This window comes from Gambusia affinis, linkage group LG20 (assembly GCF_019740435.1).
Source record: "Gambusia affinis linkage group LG20, SWU_Gaff_1.0, whole genome shotgun sequence".
NCBI classification, from domain to species: Eukaryota; Metazoa; Chordata; class Actinopteri; order Cyprinodontiformes; family Poeciliidae; genus Gambusia; species Gambusia affinis.
The window spans coordinates 15,255,976-15,280,494 of record NC_057887.1 but is presented as its reverse complement, the minus strand read 5'-3'; the positions used below and the strand labels follow the sequence as shown (position 1 = coordinate 15,280,494).

The window sequence follows — 24,519 nt, the reverse complement described above, 5'->3', positions numbered from 1 at the left end:
ATCAGTCTCGAAGATTATCTGGATATCTCTGAGAAATTAACCACATATTTGTTGAAGCCGCCTCATTTCACCCCTGCCAAAAATCTCAGAATTTTATCCGGTTAGCTATGTGAACAGTTTTAATTTAAATGTGTGAATCTAAACATCACTAAACATCACTGTTGACATGAGTGAAAATCAATTATAGATGTGATTTTCCAAGCAGACATTTACATGATCACAAGCAACAAGGAACAGCCTGAAAATGTAAGTTTTCTGAGAAGACGTGAGCAATGGATTCTTGAATTAAAGCCGTGTTCAAACGTCGCTGGGAGAAATTTTTATTTGCATAGTTATTAGATTGCAACATTGTGGTTTTAGAAAGACAGATTTGTCTCTGACAGCTCGTCAGAAAGGGATGGAAGCACCAACATTTTTCAGATGAGAAAAAAAGAAGCACCAATGTGAATGAATACAAGAGAGAAAAGGTCTAAGGTTGAAAACACTCTTAGCTGATTGATAGACATTCTCTTGTTTCATGTTTTTCTATTTTAAATCAATGGGGTGGACTTGAATCTTCCATTTGACCTTCATCTTAAGATTACATTTGGGTTGTTTTTGGTCAGCATTGGTTCTGGTTTGGAGATCTGCCATTCTGGATCAATTGCTAAAACTTGTACTTTGACCTTAACAGAGGCAGGTTTAGAGGTTGTTCTGGTTTTATGACCTTCTGGTTGAATGGTTGATGAGCTCTTGGAGTAATTTTAGTTCATTTCTCCAGTTGTGGGTTATGAACCGCAGGCTGGTTACTCATATCCCAAAGTTTTAGGGTGTTTTCACACCCGATAGTCCAATAGAGTCGGTTTGATTGGGGACCAGAATTGTAACATTTGCTACATTTTCAGCTGATGTGGTTTGCTTTCTCACTGCACTGTGTTAAATGAAGCAAACGCTTTGAAAAATCTGTCCCTCCCCTTCCCTGTGGTGGCGCTATGCTAAGACCTACTGAAGGAAACAACACAAAAACCACAGAAGAAGACACTGAGCTCAAATTCCTTTTTGATAAAATGTAAACAAAATGGAGAAGAGTCAGATTTTAGCTGTTATAGGGGTTTTCTCTTCTGTTGTTGGTAAAAGAGCACAAGCATTTCTCTCTCACTTCTTTGTTTTTGTTGTATTTGCCCAGAATGCCATGTTTTTTAGTCCACTTCCTGATTTTGGAGCAGTTTATGGTCCACTTTGCATTCACAAATGCATTCGAACTGAACCAGTTTTAGGTGGACCAATCGATTACGAATTCACACCTTCCCCAAATGAACCGGACTTTCCAGAGAAGTGGACTAGAGTTTGACTAAACCGGACTGGAGTGAAATATCATTTAGAAATAACTTTGTAAACTTTTCCACTTTTTGTGTTGACAGTTAGTTATTTGGATGACGTTGCATTTTGAGATCTTTTAGCCTACTTCATGCTGTCAGACAGTCAATATGATTTTTGACTCTACAGATCTGCTGTCCAGTGCTGATAACGCTCATCCTTGGTGTTTGTCTCCAGCAATTTTGCTATTTTGCTAACTAGTTGCTAACTAATTGTAAACTTTTTTGCATTTCATTTAGTAGATTAAACAATAATTTGACAGCAGCTATGTGTATGTACTCATATTGTCTTTGATTGCTAAAAAAATAATAGCTTAATGATCTGAATTATTTCAGTTTGATACCAAAAAGCCAAAGATCTGGACATAATGGGTATCTACATTTTCACAGAACTGTATCTCACAAAAACAATACCCTCAAACTGAAATACTATCATCTTTGCATCACCGTTAGCAAATCACCAGTTAATTAGTGTAACTATTCAGCTGTGTTGTTCTGTTTTCAGGGGTCAAAATAGTATCTGAGTGACAACAGACTGATAATGAGGCCAAGTTGTCTAAATAAATCAGAATATTCTCATGACTGTTCTCAACTAGGAATATCCCTTCAGCCATACAGCTGGGTCCAAATATTGACCCATTATCTAATGCGTTCAGATAATCAACACATTAGTCCAGACTGAATATGACCGTTTTTGGTCAATTAGGGAAAACTATTTCCATTTGCTTACTACCAGATTGACGAAGAGAGCGATTGTAGATAAATCGTTTCAATCCCTGTAAACGATTTGGGAAAGCTGAGGTGACGATGTCTTGGCTTTAAAGCTGCTGACAACTTTTAAAGGGGGAAATTTCACTTTTTTCAACTTCCATCATGTTAGAATGCTATTCCCTCTTCAGAAACACACCTGGAGTGTTGCTTCGACTCATTCATGGTTGTTTGAGAAATCCTTGAACAAACACTGGGATTTTTTTATGAGGCTGTCTTGTGGTGTTTGGCCAAAATGACAAATGTTACACTTTAGCAAATAGGGCGTCGTTTGCAAACCTGGGAGCACCATCCCAGCTGTGAAGTATGAGAGAGGCAGCATCATGATGTGGGGCTGTTTTGCTGCAGGAGAGACTGATGAAAACGTGAAAATGTTGAGGCAAAATCTCAAAATATCATCTAGTTCAGTTTATTTCACCACAAAGGTTTGATGCAAGTCATATTTAAATTATATCAAATACGAAGAAAATGTATGTAAACCTTTGAATCTAAAGGAAATTTTAAAAATCTCTAAGTATTCCTCTATAAGATTGGTTCCTAGTTTATGTTTGCTTTAATTCATTTATGTCGCCTCACGTTTTCTCTCATCCTCTTGTCAATATCTAATCTTCACCATCTTTCTTATCTTACTTGTTTATCCTTGTCTGTTTTTAATATTACTCTGGATTAAACATCAACCAGACCATTTATATTCAAATTACAAGAGGCAAAAAAAACCCCAGAAAACATAGAGGGACATTACTTCCCACCACTTTCTTCAAATCCCACAGAAAACAGAGACACGTCTGCCGTGAGATCGGAGTTAATCTGGTCCTTAACTGCTGCAGCTGAAGCAACAGGAGAGGAAGTAGAGGTAGAGCAGAGAGAGGAAGAGATTTTTGTGAAAAAGCTAGGAAATCATCTGGAAAACTAAAGAGATCAAGCAGGGCGAGTGAATAGTGATTTTAATATTCCACACACAGAAACAACATAAATTTAAAACTTGTTCTTTCTTTCCCTACAACATCCCAGTGACCTTTCCACTCCCTGGCTTTTCAACCTGCTACTAAATGCCCTCTTTTCACTGCATGATGGTAAAACTCTAGAGAAGTAAGAGCGCTGAAACAGATGTCAAACACAGAAATCATGCTTAAATCATGCTTAATCCTGCATCCAGGATTAAGCAGAAAATCTGTGTATGTGTGTGTGGGTGTGGGTGTGCGTGCGTGTGTGTGTGTGTGTGTGTGTGTGTGTGTGTGTGTGTGTGTGTGTGTTCCCGTTAAACACCAGGCCCAGCTGAGGTAGTCTTGGTGACTGACTGGATGTGTGGGTGGCTGAGCATCTGCCTGAAACGAGCAGAAAAGCAGTCAAGGATATAACATTGTGATGCCTTCAGGTGCAGCGACTCAGCTGGAAAAAGCAACTTTTTGAACTGCACAACCCTGCACTGAGACATTTACACTTTTCTGGGGATATTACTGTTTTTAAATTTATTAAATTAACTATTTTGCTTCTCGTGGTATAAAGAAATGTTATAAATGTTTTTTTCTAAAAGTGAACATTAAGCAGGAAGTGACATAAAGTTGGTAGAAACGATGCATTGCTGATCTGAGCTGGTTTATCAAATGCTTTCTGCTTTCACAATAACAAATTTTGCTGGACAATAAATTGTCCCAGACCATATTGTGATAAACAATAATATTATTGTTTTGAGACCATTTTCAATTAATATAACAATGCAAGAACACATTGTTAAGGATCAATAAACTTTAAATTCCAATAAACATTTAAACACTGGAACTGGGAGACCTTTGAAATATCCCAAATAAATAAAGAAAAAACAGAAACAACAAATAAAATAAAGTCTGAAGTCTATGTAAACAAATTTATCTATTAAAAAAGGGATAGTTGAGCTCAAAGCGGGCTACACAGTGGCGCAGTTGGTAGAGCTGTTGCCTTGCACCAGCAACCCTCCCGACCCCATTAGGGACAAGGGTGAACAGGAAATAGACGGATGGATGGATGAGCTCAAAGAACCAAACTGAAGACTTTTATTATTCAGTTTTGGAAAAAAGAGAGAAAGAGAAAACGATAAATCAAGCATTATTGAGTTTATCATGTGATTAATTGATTTATTGTTTATTGTGACAGGCTTATTCATAACTCATTATCACTTAAAGAGAGAAAGTGGACGGGTTTTTGGGTAACACTTTATTTGACGGGTGTGCCTGACATGAACCCTGTCATCAAGATGAAGAAATGTTTATGAATGTTTACGACTGTTGACATGAAGTGTCACTCTGTAAATAATGACACTTTTAATGCAAAGCTGAATTAAAACTTGTATTAAAATTGTCAGCTTTGCATTAAAAGTGTCATTATTTACCAATGCACCCTTGTCCCATTGTGGTCTGGGGGAGGAAGCAGCACATGCAAACTCCACGCAGCAAGACGGCGGGCCGGGAATCGAACCCAGGACTTTCTAGCTGCAAAGTAGCAGTGCTACCAATCTTTGCTTTCTCTTTGTGCAGAACCAGGACGCCTTTCCGACGGTAAACGTCCCTGCACATGCCCACTACACCATCGGCGTTGTCATCCTGGCTGTAGGAATCACAGGCATGCTGGGAAACTTCCTGGTCATTTACGCTTTCAGCAGGTATTCAAGGCTTTTTCATCCATCCTTGATGAATATTGTCCAATGAGCTAATAATTAAAGTTGTATTTCAACCACTCTGTATGTGTGCGTGTGTGTGTGTGGGTGTGTGTGAGCAGAAGTCGGAGCCTTCGGACGCCGTCCAACATCTTCATAATCAACCTGGCAGTCACCGACTTCCTGATGTGTTTCACCCAGACGCCCATCTTCTTCATCACCAGCATGCATAAACACTGGATCTTTGGGAAAAAAGGTGACGTTTGCACATGACGCTCCCAGAAATTAGTCTTTTATATGATTGTTTATTTTTATTTTTATTACAGTGCATTTAATCATTTTGGGATAAATGAAAATGAAGCTTTTCAGCAAATATGATTATGTTGCAAACCTTTCAAATTAAAATCCTAAAGTCAGTGGCTTCACTGGTTGTAGGTAAACTCATAACTGGAGAGTAGTAGGAGAAAGAAACAGTAAAATCTTAAAAAATATACATTTTTTAAGGGAATTCTCTGTAAATTTGTGAGAATTTAATTAATTTCTTAGAATATGAGTTTCTATGGAAAAAAGGTAAAGGAAATAAAGAATCAGTTTCTCAGGTTTTAGTGTGAGATGCCTCTTTACCCAGGACACAAATAATTATACAAAATGTATCATTTTATAGAAATTACGTAATATTTTATTCTAAAACTTAAGATCTACCACATAAACCTGAAACACAATATAAGATTTTATTTTAAATGTGGATGTGAGAGCAATATTGCAAAAATATTATATTGTATTATATTGTGTTGTATTAATAATAAAAAACGAGGAGAAGCGGCATTTAGCATCTATGCACCACAAATCTGGAACAAACTTCCAGAAAACTGTAAAACAGCTGAAACACTGACTTCCTTTAAATCTCAACTAAAAACCCACCTGTTTAGGATTGTATTCGAAACGTAATCAATTGCAAATTTATTGACGGAATTTGACTTGATGTGTTTTTATTGTTGATTTTATGTTGCATTGTATTTTTGTGTTTGATTTGGTGTGAAGCACTTTGAAATGCCTTGCTGCTGAAATGTGCTATACAAATAAAGTTTGATTTGATTTTTATTTAATATCCTGTACTTTTAACAAGGAAATTCAAAATTACAATATCATCACAAATTTTCTACAGTTCCGGTAAAACCACTTTAAATGATCAGTTTCTCTAATTTTATTCTGTGAACTACTGACAACATATCTGAAATTCAAACAAAATTGTTAGATTTATTTGCAGAAAATGAGAAATAATAAATAATGAAAAAGAAGCAGAGCTTTCAGACCTCAAATAATGCAAAGAAAAGACGTTTATATCCATTTAGAAACAACAATACTAATGTTTTAACTCAGGAGTTCAGAAATCAATATTTGGTTGAGTAACCAGGAGGTTTTCAATGGGGTTCAGTGCATCAATGTATCTAAAATATTAAACATTTCCATCTACAGGGCCAGAATAAAAACCCCCTCAGGCAACCAGACCCACCCACACTTAAAGATAAAAATGAATGAATAAATAAAAAAGCTTCAACATTAATAAAACGTGGGGTTTGTTCTCACTGTCTTGTATCGTTTAGCTTTTTGTTTGTATTCCAGCCATCACAGAGTGAGAGACTGTCTCACAAAGAGCCGTGAATAATGCTGACATTTTCCGTTAAATGCCATTTCATATTGTGATGCTGTGATATTGGAGCATCTCTGCAAGGATCCTGGCATTAGTAACGGGATTATTGTTGTCAAACTGTCTTCCTGCTCTGTGATCCTCCACAAAATCCAAAATAAAACTGATAAAGGACCAAAAATGTATTCAAAAAGTATTTACGTGATGAAATAATGCATCACAGATCTGGTATTGTTAATAGTTCTGTTTTAGAACCAGTAAGGAACTGGTTTTAAAGAAAGAAACTCTATGTAAGAAAGACATTTAGGTAAAAAAACAAAAACAATTTTGAGCCCATTTTCATCTGTGCAGTTTTCGCATCTTGTGTCAAATTCAAAAGACATTTATCACTTTGCACTACAAGTACATTCAGTCTGAAACTCAAAGAGTGCATTTTTATTTAAAAGTTCAATAAGACGAACAAAACTAAGAGGAAATTTAAAGTGAAAACATGAAGATCAGCAGCATGTTCTATTAACCTTCTCCTTTTCAGTCTCACCCAGTTTAATAAATATTCTCCAAACTAACCAAGAAACCAGATCCATCTACCTCAGAAAACACAAGTATGTTTGTTGATAATATATTGAATGTTGCAACTCCATTTAAAAATAAGAAACGAGGCTCTTTAAACACATCTTAAGCACTTGTTTGGCCTTGATGCATTTCTGAACTGCTTCAGGATTTTTAATAACCTCTGCAGGAATCTATCTGTCCTTTTGAAAAATAAAAATGTGTTTAAATACCATCTTCTTCTTATTTACCAGATACAGCCTTTCAGATGTAATTAAGGTTATTTTCAATCAACCATGTTGGAGTTTTAAAGCTGCATTGAACATTTTGCTGTTTCAGGAATGCTCATTGTTTTCAGTTTTCATTTCCTCCAGCAGGATTAATAACCACGGACAATTAAAGCACAGCTTTGTAAAACATTTGAAGGTGATTTAACTTGAAAATAAAACTCCACCTGCTGAAAATGCTATTTATGTCAACAACAAAATTGTGTCAAAATCTTTGCGCTTTTTTAAAAATTTCTTTACATAATTTTCCTCTTTTTTTTAGGCTACCTTTTATGTTTATCTTTATTTTAAATCCCACAAAGTAGAAATAAAAAGGTGGCTTTTTAAAAATAACACAAATTTTGAAACAGTTTTATTTTGCCTGGTTTGTGTAAAAAAAGAAGAAGCAGAAGAAGAAGAAAAAAAGCTCTTTAGGCTGTAAAGATTTGCAAACCCTTGAGATGAAGAAATAAATAAACAGAACATGAAATGAGGAAAAAGCCAGTATTTAAAGCAGTAAATCATTAGTACTGTGATTTATTCCAACATATTCTGCCGCCTCTCCTCCCAGGGTGCGAACTGTACGCTTTCTGCGGCGCGCTGTTTGGCATCTGCAGCATGATGACACTGATGGTGATCGCAGTGGACCGATACGTTGTCATCACCCGGCCGCTGGCCTCTCTGGGAGTCATGTCTCACAGAAAAGCTCTCTGCTTCGTGGCCGCTGCCTGGGTCTACTCCATGGGCTGGAGCCTTCCGCCGTTCTTCGGCTGGAGTGAGTAGAAATACAGACAAACGGCTGAAAACGTTTCCTCTAAAACCTTTAGAAGAGTCAGTATGAAGCTAAACTGAACTTATCTATCTATCTATCTATCTATCTATCTATCTATCTATCTATCTATCTATCTATCTATCTATCTATCTATCTATCTATCTATCTATCTATCTATCTATCTATCTATCTATCTATCTATCTATCTATCTATCTATCTATCTATGTAGCTAGCTAATCTATGTAGCTAGCTAGCTATATTTTTATGCATTTTTTTATCTATCTGCATTTTATCTACATTTTTTATCTATCTGCGTTTTTATCTGTATTTTTATTTGTGAAATTAAAAATATAAACATTTCTTTTGCTTTTAGACACCGGGCTTACAGAATCCATCCATAAATTTATGCAAAAATCAATCAGTTAATTATTCAATCAATTCACTTTATTTGTTTAGCAAATTTCAGCAACAAGGCAGTTCAAGGTGCTTTACGTCATAAAACCACTAAACTTTTAATGTTCAGGAACTCAGGCAACATTCGCCTTAAAGTTCTTGAAAGTAATAAATCTGATCAAATAAAAACCAAAACGGTGTTTGCCCTCTAACAGGTGCCTACGTCCCTGAGGGTCTGATGACTTCCTGCTCTTGGGACTACATGACCTTTACCCCTTCGGTGCGCTCCTACACCATGTTGCTCTTTACATTTGTTTTCTTCATTCCTCTCTTCATCATCATCTTCTGCTACTGCGGCATCTTCAGAGCCATCCGCCACACAACACGGTTGGTACATCCGCATTTCTTCACGGTCAGCACCAGCATACTCCCACAGAGATGAACTCCTGTTTGGATTACTCAGAAAATACGGCAAAAATTGTAAATGTTGTGTGTGGTTGGCAGAGCGATAACAAAGATCAACTGTGAGGGAAGAAGAGACTCTGCAAAGAGATTCCATAAAATGAGGAGTGAATGGAAAATGGCTAAAATCGCCTTAATCGTCATTTTGCTGTTTGTCATCTCCTGGGCTCCGTACTCCTGTGCAGCCCTCACTGCATTCGCAGGGTAAGTGCCTGGATGTGCCAAGGCTGCTTAAGAGAAATTATTCACCCTGTAGCAGGACTCAGACTCAGTGAAGCACTTCATTTGTGGTGGGTTTCTTATATAATAAAGCAGTCTGGAGATCAATTTAAGATGTAAAATGTCAGTAAAGCTGCTTCATGCATCATCCTGTTTTATACCGACTGTCATTGTAAAAAGCAGTATCAGTAAGTTAAAAGATGTTCCCATAAATATTAAGTCAGGATAATGCACTTCTTAAAATATTTGCTGAAGTTTTAAGGCTCTGCCTGCTTACCTTTTTTCTCATAACACATAAATCTTCTAGATTCATGAAAAGATAGCATCATCCAGAACATTTTAAGTCATTAAAGTTACAGCAACATCAACTTTCTCAAGCTCTTTCTTCTGTATTGATTAGCTTGGTTCTGTCCTGCTTAAATAATTTGCATAAAGCAGATATTTTATCTTTCCAAACAAATAAAATGGCAAAATCCTTCCCTATTTATTAATTTATTCATCCAAATAAATTTGTAAAAGAACACTGGGAGGATTTACGATACGTTACATGGTAGATATCTGAGCAAAAAACCATTAAAAATCACTGCAATAGCAAGCTAATGCTCCCTATGGTTAACCTTTAGCACCCTGTCACATGAAATAAATGCAGCTCTGTTGTTTCCAGCTGCTCTGAAAATGCTCAAGCGCCGCTGGACTGCAGCAAATTTAGAAAATCTGCAGCTTTCATCACAAAACTACATCCACATACATCTACACACGGACATTTCCTGACGATTTCCCAATAAATATGGAGCGTTTCTGCAAGAACCTTGATGAGTTTTAGTACTAATGTGAAGGAGAAAACAGTGTTAGTATTTTGATCTTATACCAGCAGCATAAGAAAATGAATAGATGTGGTTTTCTGTGTTGCCACAAATCATGCTGCTCCACACCGCCTCTGTTTTTGTTTTCTCAAACTGATTTCTTTTCATCTTTAAATACAATGTCACATTTGGCTACATTTTTTATTTGAACTGAAACCTGAAGAACCAACAGCTTTCCCTTTGTCTCCAAGTGTACTAGTACATGCGCAATTTGGAGGTGTGTGCTCCAAATCAAGAAACAAATTCGAGAGGGAGAGAAGCTGACACTCCACCCACGTGAAAAGTTGGTTAGTGCTCCACTACTGCAGGTTTGTGCCGTTAAAGTTTCTGTTTTGGTTTCTGAGGAATTAAAAGTTATTTTTTAGGTCATCCAGAGGTCACCATTCCCCCATCTCGCTCCAAAACAAACCTACCACTGGCTACTTTTTTATTGCAGGTTTGTGCTGTTAAAATATTCGTTTCGCTGGAGTTAATTATTGTGCATAGAGCTTAAAATATCGGTGAGGAAGAGAACGTTACCTTCTAAAATCATTTCTTGAAATGAGACAAATTCCTTCCTTTTCTAAATCTTTAACAAAACAAATCGCAAAATCTGCCAAATTTAACTTACACGATAACATACAAAGTTAATAACTGCTGCTTTGTGGCGTTGATGTCCAGAACAGACCACCAACGTCATCAATTTAGGTGGAGTCAGTTATCGCCTGAAGAAAATTATAAAATATCTTAAAGCGAAAGCTGCATGAATGACTGTTTAAACCTGCACTAACCTGCACTCCGTTATTTGCTGGATCTCTTCACGTGGGTGGGACGTCAGCTTCACTCAGCTGGAGAGAATGTAACCAGATAGCAGCTGTAATGTCAAATATTACAGTAAATGTGTTTATTTGGCTCTGACAGCCTGATTTCAGCATGAGTAGCTTTTAGTCTTGGCATAAGTCTGATTTATTTATTTCGTTCATTCTGTTGATTTCAGTTTCAGAACTCCTCTTTCTTGTTGACATTTGTTTAACTTCAATGTTATTTTAAAATGTACGCATCCTACAAATGCAAAACACACACACACACCCACACACACACACACACACACACTCTGAAATGTACAAACTATGATCTCTTTAGTTTTTGTTCCTTTTGCTTCTTTTCTTTGGATAATCCTAATCTCTTTCTTGCCCTGCATTTATTCTCTTGTTTCTTATTTTCAAGAGAAAGCAAGAAAGAAAATTTTTGCTAAAAAGGTCAAATTTATCTCTTTTCAGCTGTAAATTCTCCAGTGAGGATCTGGCTAAGATGATAATGCAACATTAACACATTAGTGTTGGCGAGTCATTTTTCATGACCTGAAATACAATCACAAAAGTAATTTCAAGGAAAGTAAAAAACCACAACAAACAAATTCCTTTGTGTTTGTAAAATAGACAAATTATATTCAACTATTATTTTCCCCTCTCAACAAAACCTTTTGGCTTATAAATATCAGGCAGTCGGATAAATAAAAGAGCTGATACAACGTATGAAAAGGTGAAAAGGACCATAGTTTAAACATGATGTAAAAGTCGGGTTTCAGGTCTTTTACTCTTTTTAATAACTCCCATCACTCACATGGCCCTCATTTCCTTCTCTCATTTTTCTCCCTGTCGTCTCATCCGTTTCTCTCACAGCTACGCCGACTTACTGACTCCTTACATGAATTCAGTTCCTGCTGTGATCGCCAAAGCTTCAGCCATTCACAACCCCATCATATACGCCATCACGCATCCGAAATACAGGTAGGATGTGACTGTTTCTGTTCCTCAGAATGCACTAAGATTATGAAACAGAAATACAACTGAACTTTAAGGTTTCTTTTGTTTTGTTTTGAGCTTTTAATTAACAAACTTCTGCATGTCTGTTTGAAGAATGCAGCACAATTAAACAGTTGTTTTTCTTTAGTCATGAGGGAAACATTTTAGTTCCATACTGAAAAAAGAAAAATAATTTTAAAAATGATTCATCAGTGGGCTGCACAGTGGAGCAGTTGGTAGAGCTGTTGCCTTGCAGCAAGAAGGTCCTGGGTTCGATTCCCGGCCCGGAGTCTTTCTGCATGGAGTTTGCATGTTCTCCCTGTGCATGCGTGGGTTCTCTCCGGGTTCTCCGGCTTCCTCCCACAGTCCAAAAACATGACTGTCAGGTTAATTGGTCTCTCTAAATTCTCCCTAGGTGTGTGTGTGTGTGTGTGAATGGTTGTTTGTCCTGTCTGTCTCTGTGTTGCCCTGCGACAGACTGGCGACCTGTCCAGGGTGAACCCCGCCTCTCGCCCAGAACGTTAACTGCAGATAGGCACCAGCAACCCTCCCGACCGCATTGGGGACAAAGGGTGAATAGAAAATGGATGGATGGATGATTCATCATGGTTTTCATTCATTTAAAACATTATCGATAGTTACAATAGGGAAAATAAAAACATGCTTAGCTGGCATTTTCTGGCAAATGGCATCTTGCAAAAATTCACATTTTCCACAGTACTTGATAAGAAATGTTTAATAAAATGGTTTTAGCCTGTATTACTAACTATAGTTAATAATAGTTAGTAACTATAGTTACTATAGTAACTGCAGTTACTATAGTAACTGTAGTTAGTAATACACTAACTATAGTTATTTTTGCAATTTACTGTCTATCAATGCAAAGTCTCCCCTTTAAGAAACCGCTGGAATTTTTCAGATAGTGGTGATTCCACTACACTTTTAGGGTACTGAAAATTTGGCTGGATCGCCGGCGCTTTGTTCGGTCTGGAAGAGTTAGTCGATAAAATCGTGTCCTTAAAGTGAAGTTGCTGCCTGAGTTGCTTACCTGCGTCTCATTCTGACTCAGATCGGCCATCAGCAGATACGTACCATATCTGGGCATGTTGCTGTGCATCAGCGGCAGGGACCGCTACAGCAGCAGCAGCCTGCAGTCCACACGCCGATCGACGCTCACCAGCCAATCAGAGTGCAAAGGCACCGGCAGGCACCACACCTCGTCCCAGTCCGAGAGCGAATCAGTGAGTGTACCTCATGTCTCATCTGGTATGTCTGTCTCACACCTCCATCCACAACCCCTTCCAGCCGGGAGTCACTCATTTCGGATCCGAATCGTCACAGGCGCACTTCTCGGACACCGAGGAGGACTGCTCGTCTCGGACGCCTGCCGATCGTCTCTTGTCCGCTGAGGTGCGCCATGCCAGCCAGAAATCGAAGGTGAGTGGTCACAGCGCAGGAGCGTTTGAGAGAACCGCTGCCCTCAACCCCACTGACCCGGCCATTTGTCACCTTTCACAGCTCACCGTGAGTACATGAGGATGACCCATTTCCACACAGAGCACATTTAGATGTACATGTGTGTTTCCTAGAACACAGGTGTCAAACTCCAGTCCTCAAGGGCCGCTGTCCTGCAGTTTTTAGATGTGCCACAGGTACAAACCACTGGAAAGAAATGGCTTAATTACCTCCTCCTTGTGTAGATCAGTTCTCCAGAGCCGTAATGACCTAATTATTCTATTCAGGTGGTGCAGCAGAGGAGAAAACTAAAAGTTGCAGGACTGCAGCCCTCCATGACTGTAGTTTGATACTCCTGACCTAAAACACACATTCTGCAGGTTGAAAGGCAAGCGCCTCTAGTTTCATTGAGCTTTGGATCATAGTTTTCAATATCTGTGGTTTCAAGTTTTTTTCTTGAAAGTATGTCCTTTAGTTTTGTCATTGTATCAAAGTTCATTTATATTTTGCTCATCAACAATTGAAAAGCGAGGTCATATTGAAGGTGAAGGTGACATAATATACAAAAATTAACATTTTACTCAATTTTCTACTTTCATTTGAGTTTCTACCGCTTCTAAAAACAGCCCAACCACTTAAAATAAACACCCAGATGTTTGGGTTTTTTTTTTTGTGTCTGGTAAATGAGCCGGTTAAAAAACCTCCCATATCAGCAGGCACTGCCCGTTACTTAGCAAGCCCAGGAAAGCTCAGTCCGTAACCGGCAGCGCATTCAGCGGCCGTACAATGTGGCTGAATGCGCTGTACAATGGCTGCTGGAAAAGACAAGTGTTTGATTGTTGGCTTACCATTCAGAAACCCCTGGCTGCATTCTTGTTGCTTGTGCAGGAGGCTCTACTTATGGTTTTCAAAGGTGTACAGTTGTATAATAGTGCATCTGTTTGCAGCCATTTTCATGTGCGAGTGTAAACGCTGATTTTGGGAGGCGTGGCCAGCAGCAGTTCATTTGGATTTAAAGTGACAAGAGGCCCTAAATCATCTCAATCTGAAAGGAGCTCAAAGTAGGCAGAATGATTATCAAAAATTGTGATGAACGTGTTTTGTATCCTAACCTGTTCACGGAAGCATGATAGGTCACTTGTAAAGTCAGTAGATGGTATTTTTTATTCTTGAAACTATCAAGAAATGGTTTTAGGAGTGCTTCTTTGTCTTTGTACCCAGTTTTATATTAATGAGAATATCTTGCGCTCAAGACTAAGTACAAATCTTAAACTATCTTTGTTGGGCAGTTTACACTTTCTTGAGAAATACTCAACATCTCATTAAACGGCTCCTGTTATGCCCTTACTGAGACATCTGGTCAGCCACAATAATAACTTGGGACGCTAAAGACATTAAACTTTCATTGGTACATACAGAGTGTCTGCATACCATAGCATGAAATCAAATAATTACAGTGTAACCCTGCCTGGTCGGTGAATTTGTGAATTCACCTATTTGTGAATTATTTGTGGACGGAACCTCCAAAATGTTTGCGACTCACAGATTTATTTTGTTTTATAGAGCAAAGAAAATGCAGTTTGGAAGCTGAAATATTTAGAAACCATGCTACTTTACAGTACATGCTGTTGTTTGGCATTTGCAAAACAGCGTGACATTTTCCTTGCCCCTGATTCGCTGAACCCCCAAGAGCAGAAATAAGGAAGATCCCAGTTTACACTGTACAGGTTGATGCATCTTAAGGTATATTTGGTGTTAAGTGTTAAGTATTCATGGATTTTAGCATTTTTCTGGTAGGTCATTGTTATGACCTTTGAGTAGCCACATATGAAATTGTGTAACAAAAGCAACAAAACCTCAGGACTTCAACAAGCTTGTATTTTTGCAACATCCAAGTGGAGCTTAATGGACTGTGAAATCACCCAGATCACAGAATTGCTTAAAAGTGCTAAAACAAATAGAAAATTGAGTCCAAAACTCATCCCCTGTAGACCAGTTCATGTCTTAAAAGCAGAAAGCCAGCTGTAGGTTAGAGAGTCATCAGAGCTACAGTGTGTGAATGTCTCTATAGCTGTCAGAAATGCTACATCATCCTCTGCAACATGGAAGGAGACAGAAACAATCCCCTAAATATCACAGATCCCCACCAGCGAGGGTCACCTCAGCAGGTCTGCGTTTTTATCCACCGTTACCTGGAGAAAGGTCACCAGCAGGGGACATCTGTTCCCAACACGTGAAGGAGTTGGCTTGAAGTGAGACGACTAAAGTGGATCTCACCTGCTGGAGACGGCGGTCATGGCCGCCCAGTTTGGGGTACCAGCAGGAATTATTACCAGAAGTTTAAGATTTTAACCTCAGCAATACAGATTTACTGCTGAATTTAAGGTGAACAATGTCGTCTTTTAAAATTCAAATTACTTTTAACTCTTTAGTACCTAATTTCAAATGTCCCTCTGGATATTTTTGCTTATTTTAGTTGTACGTAGTTCTTGAAATGTACTGTGAGTAAATATATTTGCTCATTTATCCATAACAACTAGAACTTTCAATATCTAGCAAGTTATTTTTCTAATTTACGTCTATTAAAAGAGTGTTTCATCAGATTAATTTCTCTCCCTGCTGCGGCGGGGGTGAAATTACCGTAATAACCCGACACTGGCTGCAAAGCGCAACGTCTCCTTTTGTCAGAAACTCCCTTAAGGAATTTTTCAGACAGCGCAACATGTTGCAGAATTGCACTACTGCAAATTCTGCGTAGATCAAATTTGGCTACGTTTGATCTGAAAGGGTTAAATGTCCATCCAGAAATCCTCACAGCTTGGTCAAGTTTAATTCATAAGTACGTCCCAAAAACCAGAATATCCCTCCAATGACATTCTGATCCATTTTCAAAGCGTTATGCAACAGATCGCCAACAGGATGTAGATCTGTATATTTAAGCCAACGCTCATCCGCTTAGACCTAAAAGTGTTTTGGCATTTGCCCTAAAAATAAGAAGTTGCAGCCATCTATAAAGCATATTTATATATAATATATTTAAATAGGTTTGATTTAAATAATTCTAGAAAAAATAAGCATTAAAATTCAATTTGCATTCCTGCTTATGCAAATAACAGCATTTGAGTGGGTGGTTCTGATGATATTATTATTTATACATTGCTTGCTATGTTATTATCATCTTCACTCTGCATTATCCCCTCGACTGTTTTCTCGAGAAACTGTGTAAATCCCCTGCATAGAAATACTATTGAGAATCGGATAATATCTAATGATTTGTCTGTACCAACCACCAGCATTTTATGACTTGATTTTTAAAACAGATTAACAGTATGTGCTGCCGAAACTTAATTTTGTTGGTTTAAGTTTAAGTTTGTTTACTGCATTTAATCAAGACTGCTCAGTCTGTGTGATTCTCAAAAGAGAAAAAGTTGTTTACGACGGAGAATTAGAACCAGAATAAAAGGGTTTTTTGTTTTAAATACGAGAATAGAGTTGCAATAATGGGAGAATTAAGTTAGAATTTAGTATTTTTTTGTAATTTCTTTGAGAACGCCAAACTTCTTTGAGGAATACTGATCTTCTTGTAAAGTTATAATTGGCATTGGTTTTATAAATTAACACGTACGAGCTGCAGGACTTTGAAATAATCGTTTAAGCGACTAAAACCATTTAAGAAAAACAAACAAGTCAGATCTTGATAACTCCATTGAAACTTTTTTCCTCCTACAACATCAACGTGCTAACTTTAACAACTTTTTATCAATATTTAGAGCAAATTAAAGAGGTTAGTTTTCTGTAAGTGAAACAAACCAATCCTGTTATTTTGTCTTTCTTTGATAAAACGTTTCAAGCAGAAATAAAAACTCATCAGATGCTCCACTTCTGAATTTGCTTCCTGAACCTCAAAGTCACATTCTGAGAAATGGTTCAACTAAAGTACCTGGAAAAACTTGTGGAGCAGAACGTATATAGAGCATTTCTGTCCGTCTGTAAAAAAGAAAAAAGTGCAAATAACCTATTTAGATTGTCACACGCAGACTCTCACAGATGGGCTGGTTGCCATTCAGGTCAGGTTTTCCAAGGAGTCCGTTGCAGAGAGACCGAGCGCTAATCCAGTAATCTAGGACTTTCAGTTTTAATCCACAGTGTGCATGATGTGATCTCATGTTTCAGCCTGGTTCTTTAATCTCCACAGCAGATGATGAGGATACATTTTTTCTTTGAATTCAAAATCCGGATTGTCATTTCACAAACTCTAAAGTTCTACATCTAAAGTTTTTTTTTAGTTTTTTTTTTTTTTAGATTTACATAAAACATTATCATTTTGCAGATTTTTGTACTTCCATTTGAATCTCAGCTGCTTCTAAAAACATCCCAGGCGCTTAGAAAAAAAAACAAGAACACCCAACTGGTTTTTTTAATTTTTTATTTCTGGAAAAGGAGCCGTTTCAAAAACTTTCCGGATGTAACGTGACAAATAAGCAGAACTTCCCGTTACCTAGCAACCCCAGCAGAGCTCCGCCCATCACCTAGCAACCCAGGTGATGGGCATTTGGACAGCTGGTTTTACCGATGTATGCGCCGTACAATGGCTGCTGGAAAAGGCGAGTGTTTTATTGTTGACTTAACATCCAGAAACCTCTTTCTGCGTCCGTGTTTGTTGCACAGCAGGCTCCACTTCTGCTTTTCTAAGATGAACTTCTGTTTGCAGCCATTTTCCCATGCGAGTGCAAACGTTGAATTGTGCGTGGCCAGCGGCAGCTTATTTGGATTTAAAGTGAAAGGAGCCTCTAAAACGTCTCAATTGAAAGGAACTCAAAATAGACTGAAATCTCATTATCTAAGAGGAGTTTTGTGCAAAAAATGTGATGAACATGTTTTATAGAGACCAGAGATCTATCCTAACCTGCTCAGGGAAGCATAGTAGGTCGCCTTTAGGAATGACGTCAGTAGAATAATATCTGCAACAAACCTAAACAGGTCAGTTTGCAAATCAGATTAACACCTTCACTGGGAAACAGAAGTGTGAGAAAAGGTTGTTTGGGGTCAGTGCAGACACCTGAGTCGACTGACGCTTACAGCTGCTGAGAAAACAGAGAGCAGAGGCGTTTTGATCACCAGGTGAGGAGAGGATTCTGTCACAGAAATCTGTTCTGTGTGTTTGAGATTCAGCCAAAGGTTTTTATCACAGCATGTATTTACAGAGGCGTAAAACATTTCTGGTCCCAGTTAATCGGATAGTAATCAGGTCTGGGTTTGTCTTAAACAACTCATGAATTAACAAGGCAGCTAACCCAGAGCCTTGTTGGTTTCGATAGCTTTTATCCCTAAACAAAATTATTAACTATTCTAGAGCTGCTCCTTGTATCTATTCAGGTTATCTGTGACTTATATTTACATTTTGTAATCAGCTTAAAAATGTAAGTGTGATTAAAGAACAGAAAAATAAATAATCTGTGAATTCACAACCCAATATTTGTTCACCAACCTTTAAGAAATTTATTTGGGAATAAATACAATTTATTATCACTGCATAATAGAGAAATATTTTAAGCTGGAGGTTTAAAGTACATGACTCAACAGCGGCTACAGATAGCTAAATGTAACTCATTTGTGTAAATTTATGTTAATGTTTGCCTTTTAAATGAATGTTTTCATTATTGTGTCTCCCGTTTCTCTCCACTCCGCTATTTTTCTGTAAATTGCCATTACTTTATGCCATTTTTGTGCTTTTAGGATCCTCAGCGCAGCTTTAACACAGACGTAGCAAAGTTCAGATGGCAGCTAAAAGTGTCAATTTTCAAATTAAAGCTAAAACTGCAATACCATTGTATTAGTTTAGTAAAAAAGACAACGTGACGCAAACCAAGGGCCCAGCAGACAACAAGGAACAAACTACAGTGACAGCAACACTATTGACATTTTCCCTCCATTTTGTACAAACATTTTCAGCTTTACATTCCCCTCTGGAAGGTTGCAGTATGTTTTGTTTGTCAGTAGGTGGCGACATTGTCAGCAACTTCAAATTTCAAAAGAGGAAGCTTCTAAGCACGACTAAAGCAGATCTGGGTGAAATAATTTAACATAGATATTGTAACTGGTGTTTCTTTTCCTTTCCGTCGCTTTTTCATTCTAATGGAAACAAAGTCAAGAAAAAGCAAAAAGATATGTTGAAATTCACAAACATTTCCTCACTGTTGGAGTTTCTATCATATAATATCAGAAAGATATCTGGAAAATGCATTATTTGTTATAATATAATAATGTACTCTGATTATTTGTTTCTAGTTATCTTTAGGTATCTATCCCACATATAAGCACCAAAAAACATGAAGTTTTTTTTATATATATTTATTTTTAAAAGCATTAAAACAAATCTTATGAGTGTAAATGTTGTTTAAACTTGTTCTGGCAGATATTTGTGTTTGTGTGAATTCAGCCAAACAAACAAACAAAACATCTGAGGAGGTGGAAATAAACCAAACTACTCAACATAAAAAAACAAGATAAGACCTCGTTTAAAACAAACAAAATGCTCCCAGAATCTCTTGCATCATGACATGAAAACAGAAAACATAATTTTCCTTCATCAGCAGAATATTTACTGTCAGGCAGCTATTCTTTCTTTGAACAAAAGGAGCTGCACGGTTCGCCTGGGAGTGCTGTTTCCAACATATCAAAGTGTTTTGTGATGGCAGACAGGAAAGAAAACACAAAAATGGAAAACATAACTATAACAAATTGCTGTCACATTTCTTTCCTCCTCCTCCTCCTACCGTGGCGTTCTCTCCAGAGTTGTATTTGCAGACAAAACTTGTGATATTGCTAAAGTCCAGGACATTTTTTGACCCTCGCATCTTTTTTTGTTTTCAATTAAACCCAAAGATTGCTGTTGGGAGACGTTCTTGAGATGGCATCTGATAATGCAAACATCCGCAGCATTTGTTCAGAGAAATTTTGTACTTCTCCAGCATAATGAGTGACACACTTCTCCAGACATTTGTATCGCTCTCTTTACAGAAAACAACATAAATAAAGTGGAATATGAGGAAATATACATGGCAAATTGTACAACCGAAGCAAACTGTACTTAATTTGTTTCAATTATTTCAGCACAAAAGTTGCTAGAGTTCCTATTGTACAGGAATATAAACTTATCTGCTGCATGTGAAAGACTATGTAGACAGGATTCACTATACATGCAGCCAAAAATCAATTGAAGTGTCACACTGCTTGTAGATGTTTAGGTCTTTTTTTGGGAGCAGTGCTGGCCAGAGTGTCTCAAAAATATGTAAAAAAAAAACAACAACATATTTTATAAACATTACATAAAACAGTTTTAATTCAAACATAGGAAGAATCAGGACAAAACAGTTTCCATCTCTTTTTACAAGTTATATATCTTTATTTCTTTTATTTTTATTAATTAATGTTGACTGACTTTAATGTGTTTTCTAAACCGTTTTTATTTGCGTGCTGCTCAGACTCTGACAGAGCCTGAAGACATCTGCATGCTGGAGATCAGCCGGCAGCCGACCAGCCGTCTGCCAGCCACTGTAAGAATCCACTAATGGTTCATTAGACATTAAAGTAACTAAATCATCAACAGGTTCATGTTGTCTGCTGTTTTTATGCTCACATCATGATGATCATCGGATATAGTTTAACTTTTGTTTTTGTCGCTGTCCTGAGAAATTCCCGTGTTTTCATTTCATATTTTACATTTCATAATTGCATGCAAAATTATTTCATTCATGCTCTGTTTTATTGTAGAACAGCACATTAAAAATGAAGATTAAATGTTATATTTGACAATATTACTTTATGTAATACAGTTGTTTGTTAGTAAGGAATTTAAATTTCTCTGTTAAAATTTACAGTGCATTGCTGTGTTAACTGTAAATACAGGCTGTTTTCTGTTTTGCAAATGCAAGAAATTTCTCAGTCTTTAAATTTCTTCATTTAAAAATCCATTGACATTACTAATTTATGTAGGAATTACTCTGACACTTTTTCAAATTATTTTTAATAATTAGCTGCATGCACTTGGTTCATGAGAACATTTGAAAGACACCAAGTCTTTTTTATTTTCTCATCTCATTCCAACCAGTCCTTAAATTTCTGCTGTTTATATTAAAATGTTTTAACTGCTGCATAAAACTTCTGTTCATTTTCCTCTTGATTTTACAAGCAGAGTCTCTTCCCATCAGTCCAAAGGTGTGAAGTGTTTGTGTTTAAGATCTGCTTCAGTTTGGAAACAATAAAAAAAAAAAATAAATCATACGGATAGTTGGATCATTTTTCAGTGCATTAAAATCCCGCGCTGCAAAAACATGAAGTGTCTTTGGTCCAGTTTCTGGTGCAAATATCTTGAAATAAGACAAAACTAACTTACAACTAACTTTCGGCAAGAAACGAGAGATTATTTTAAGTCAATAATTCCTTAATATTGATGAAAAGTGGAACTATAACTTTACATTATTAAGGAATTATTCTCTATATCTTGCTGAAAAGTTAGTTGTAATCTAGTTTTCTTATTTCAAGTATACTAAGATATTTTCACCAGAAACTGGACAAAAATACTTTGTAAAGATTTTCTGCTAATCTAACACCTAGGAATATGTTACAAATAATGTTTAATTATTAGTTTAAGTGAATTAACTACATGTTAAATCTTTCTTCAGATGTATAAAATGGTTTTCTGTCCTTTGAGGGTTTTTGATCTATGAAGTGTCAATCGAATCATTCAAAAGGTGTAAAGGTGCAGAATTCGACCATTTCTGCACCGATACATCTTATTCCTGCACCTCACTGCATAAACACAAAATCTTACCAAGTACTTTTTGTCTAATTTCTAGTGCAAATAACTTGGCACACTTGAAATGACACAAAACTAACTCACAAGTAACTTTTCAGCAAAATATAGCAGCTTGTTTTAAGTAAATAATTCCTGGAAAAAGTTATAATTTCATTGGTAGATTATTTCACTTATAACAAGACATTTTCCCCTGGTTATAAGTCATTTTTTCTGGCAATGGAATTAGAACTTTTAATTATTCACTTAAAACAAGCCTCCATTTCTTGTTAAAAATTACTTGTAAGTAAGTTTTGTCTTATTTCAAATGTTCTAAGATATTTGCATTAGAAACTAGACTAAAAATACTTGGCAAGATTTTTTTTTGCAGTGCAATCACCTCCTCTCATTTATAATGCTAAGTTTACCTCATCCTCCTTCTCTCTGCCTCCACAGCTGGATAGTATAATGAGGGAGCCCGGACTAAAGACGGTGTCCAAGAACCCGTCGTCCATCGTCACCTCCATATCCACCCCGTCCATCCTGCACAGTCCTCCCGGTTTCCACGGCAGCCTCAAAGTTGCCAAAACCGTCACTCCGGTTAGTAAGGAGCTGCTCGACATCGCCAGACTGGAGACGACGGCGTTACCGTGAACAACTTGCAGTAAAGCCTAGTGTCTCCCTTCTGAGGAGTAACCTGTACCAGCATGCTGTCTGATTGTTATGGTTCCCTTTGCATGCAATGAAAATATGTGAGCCTGAATTCCCAGAAAATTTGGGTGATGTGTGTTTGAGGTGTAGGCATGGGCCGGTCTAAATAAATCAACGCCACGGTTTTTAAAAGTCACTGAACTCGCCGTCTTGCTGTTGAAACTCTTTAAAGAGACACCAAGGGTCGTCTTGGGGTTTCTTTGTTTGTTTTCTAGAACGTCTGAGCCGCTTTCTCGCCCAGCTGTTGCTGCAACCTTCAGTCTTAAAGTCGTGTTTTTAAGAGGCGCTCCAAACAAGGTTTATGGGCGTCGCCATGTTGAATTTCCCACTTCTAACTAGAACGCCGTTACCTCTGGTGTGACGTCAAATCCACACCCAAATTCAAGGTAACAGGAATTAGCTGCTAGTCACTCGTCTTTGCTTTGCAGTGAAACAAAAAGATTACCATCACCGGCTTGGACAGTTTTTACCTTAAATGTGTCTAATTTCTTATAAAAACTTCAGAAAAGAATACAAATTAAAGTCTAGTCAAGTCGCAAAGTGATAGTAAAGACTCATTTACAATAAGTAGCTATAATCTTATAATGGAAAATGTACAGGAATGTTTAATAAATTAGAATAATTTTAAAATTAAAATGTTTTAAATACCTCAATTCACTAAGTGAATATATAATTAATGTAGATATAGATTAATTACCAACAGATTGAGGTTTTAAGCTTTTATTTCTGTTACAGTTAATGAAGATTTGAATGTTACATCAGACCAATAAAAATTAACTTAATACAGAAATATGGCCTTAAAGAAAAGTCTGTTCAATATCTGCTTAAAGGTTATTTTCAATCTGACAGAAAATCCTCATCAGAACTAATTTATTGAACTTTGCTGCGTCTTTCTGTGATTTTATAAGAATACTTACATTCCTATTTTTAACTCGAAGCATCTAATTTATAATATTTATCTTTGTTTTATTGTTTTTCTCAGTTCCGATTATTAAATTATGGTATTTTTGTGCATCATCAAACACACCGGCCCATGCCTCGTTTGCAGGAAGGTGTTGTTTTTTTTATCATTGTCATTAAAGATGATTTACCTCAAAGCAGAAAGGAACAAAATAGCCTTAAAATCACTGTGTCAAGGATTGTGGAAATTTTTATTTAAACTTGGAGTTATTTAATGAGTGATGTATTTCTCTACTAGTTTTATTTTTTCCTGATTTATTTTCCTGTATATAAACTGAGTGGCTGTTAAAAGTTTGTTCTTGTTGAGTTTCTTTGGTAGGAAACATAATTTGGTGAATAAAAATCTGAAATCCTATCATAAGTTTTGCACACAGTTCATGACTTTATACTTTATATGACTTTTCTAGCTACGTACTTAAATATTAACATAAAAATATGCCGTATTTCCATAAAAAATTAAAAGAATTATGTAATTTCCAAAAGCGATTCATGTTCTCAAATCAAACATTTATTTGGTTTAATTCTGAATCAGTTTTAGTTTCACATTTTTCTAAAGAGGAATATTTAAATATATTTTATAAATGCATATTTAAAAAGTTTAGGTTTCGTCTTACAAGAACAAAAATAGTTTTAACTAATACTAAGAGAAAGATAATATATTAATGTTGAATATAAAATGAAGATAAGAATACTTTAAAAACATTACAACTGTAATATGAACGGTACTTTAACTGTAAAACAAATAAGTGAAGATAAAGCATAAATTTCCATTTATTTAATAATGAAATATGAAATTGTGGCAAATACTTAATCAAAAAGTAACAGTATCAGTATTGGCATAAAAATTTAAGTAAATAAATTCAAAATACAATAGAACTAAGCAGAAATAA

At 36.7% G+C, this 24,519-nt stretch overlaps 1 protein-coding gene across 1 annotated transcript in view; it reads left to right on the top strand.

Annotated features, from left to right (window-relative positions):
- The window catches only part of LOC122823264 (melanopsin-A-like), a 29,571-nt gene extending 5,587 nt beyond the window's left edge, over positions 1-23,984 (top strand). The window contains exons 2-11 of the mRNA XM_044102699.1: positions 4,634-4,758; positions 4,875-5,008; positions 7,787-7,990; positions 8,597-8,768; positions 8,886-9,047; positions 11,587-11,694; positions 12,779-12,950; positions 13,051-13,233; positions 20,649-20,720; positions 22,415-23,984. Of these exons, the coding sequence (XP_043958634.1) occupies positions 4,634-4,758; positions 4,875-5,008; positions 7,787-7,990; positions 8,597-8,768; positions 8,886-9,047; positions 11,587-11,694; positions 12,779-12,950; positions 13,051-13,233; positions 20,649-20,720; positions 22,415-22,612 (1,530 nt within the window). The 3' untranslated portion in view covers positions 22,613-23,984. The remainder of the gene's footprint in view (positions 1-4,633; positions 4,759-4,874; positions 5,009-7,786; positions 7,991-8,596; positions 8,769-8,885; positions 9,048-11,586; positions 11,695-12,778; positions 12,951-13,050; positions 13,234-20,648; positions 20,721-22,414) is intronic.
- Positions 23,985-24,519: the final 535 nt, after the last annotated feature.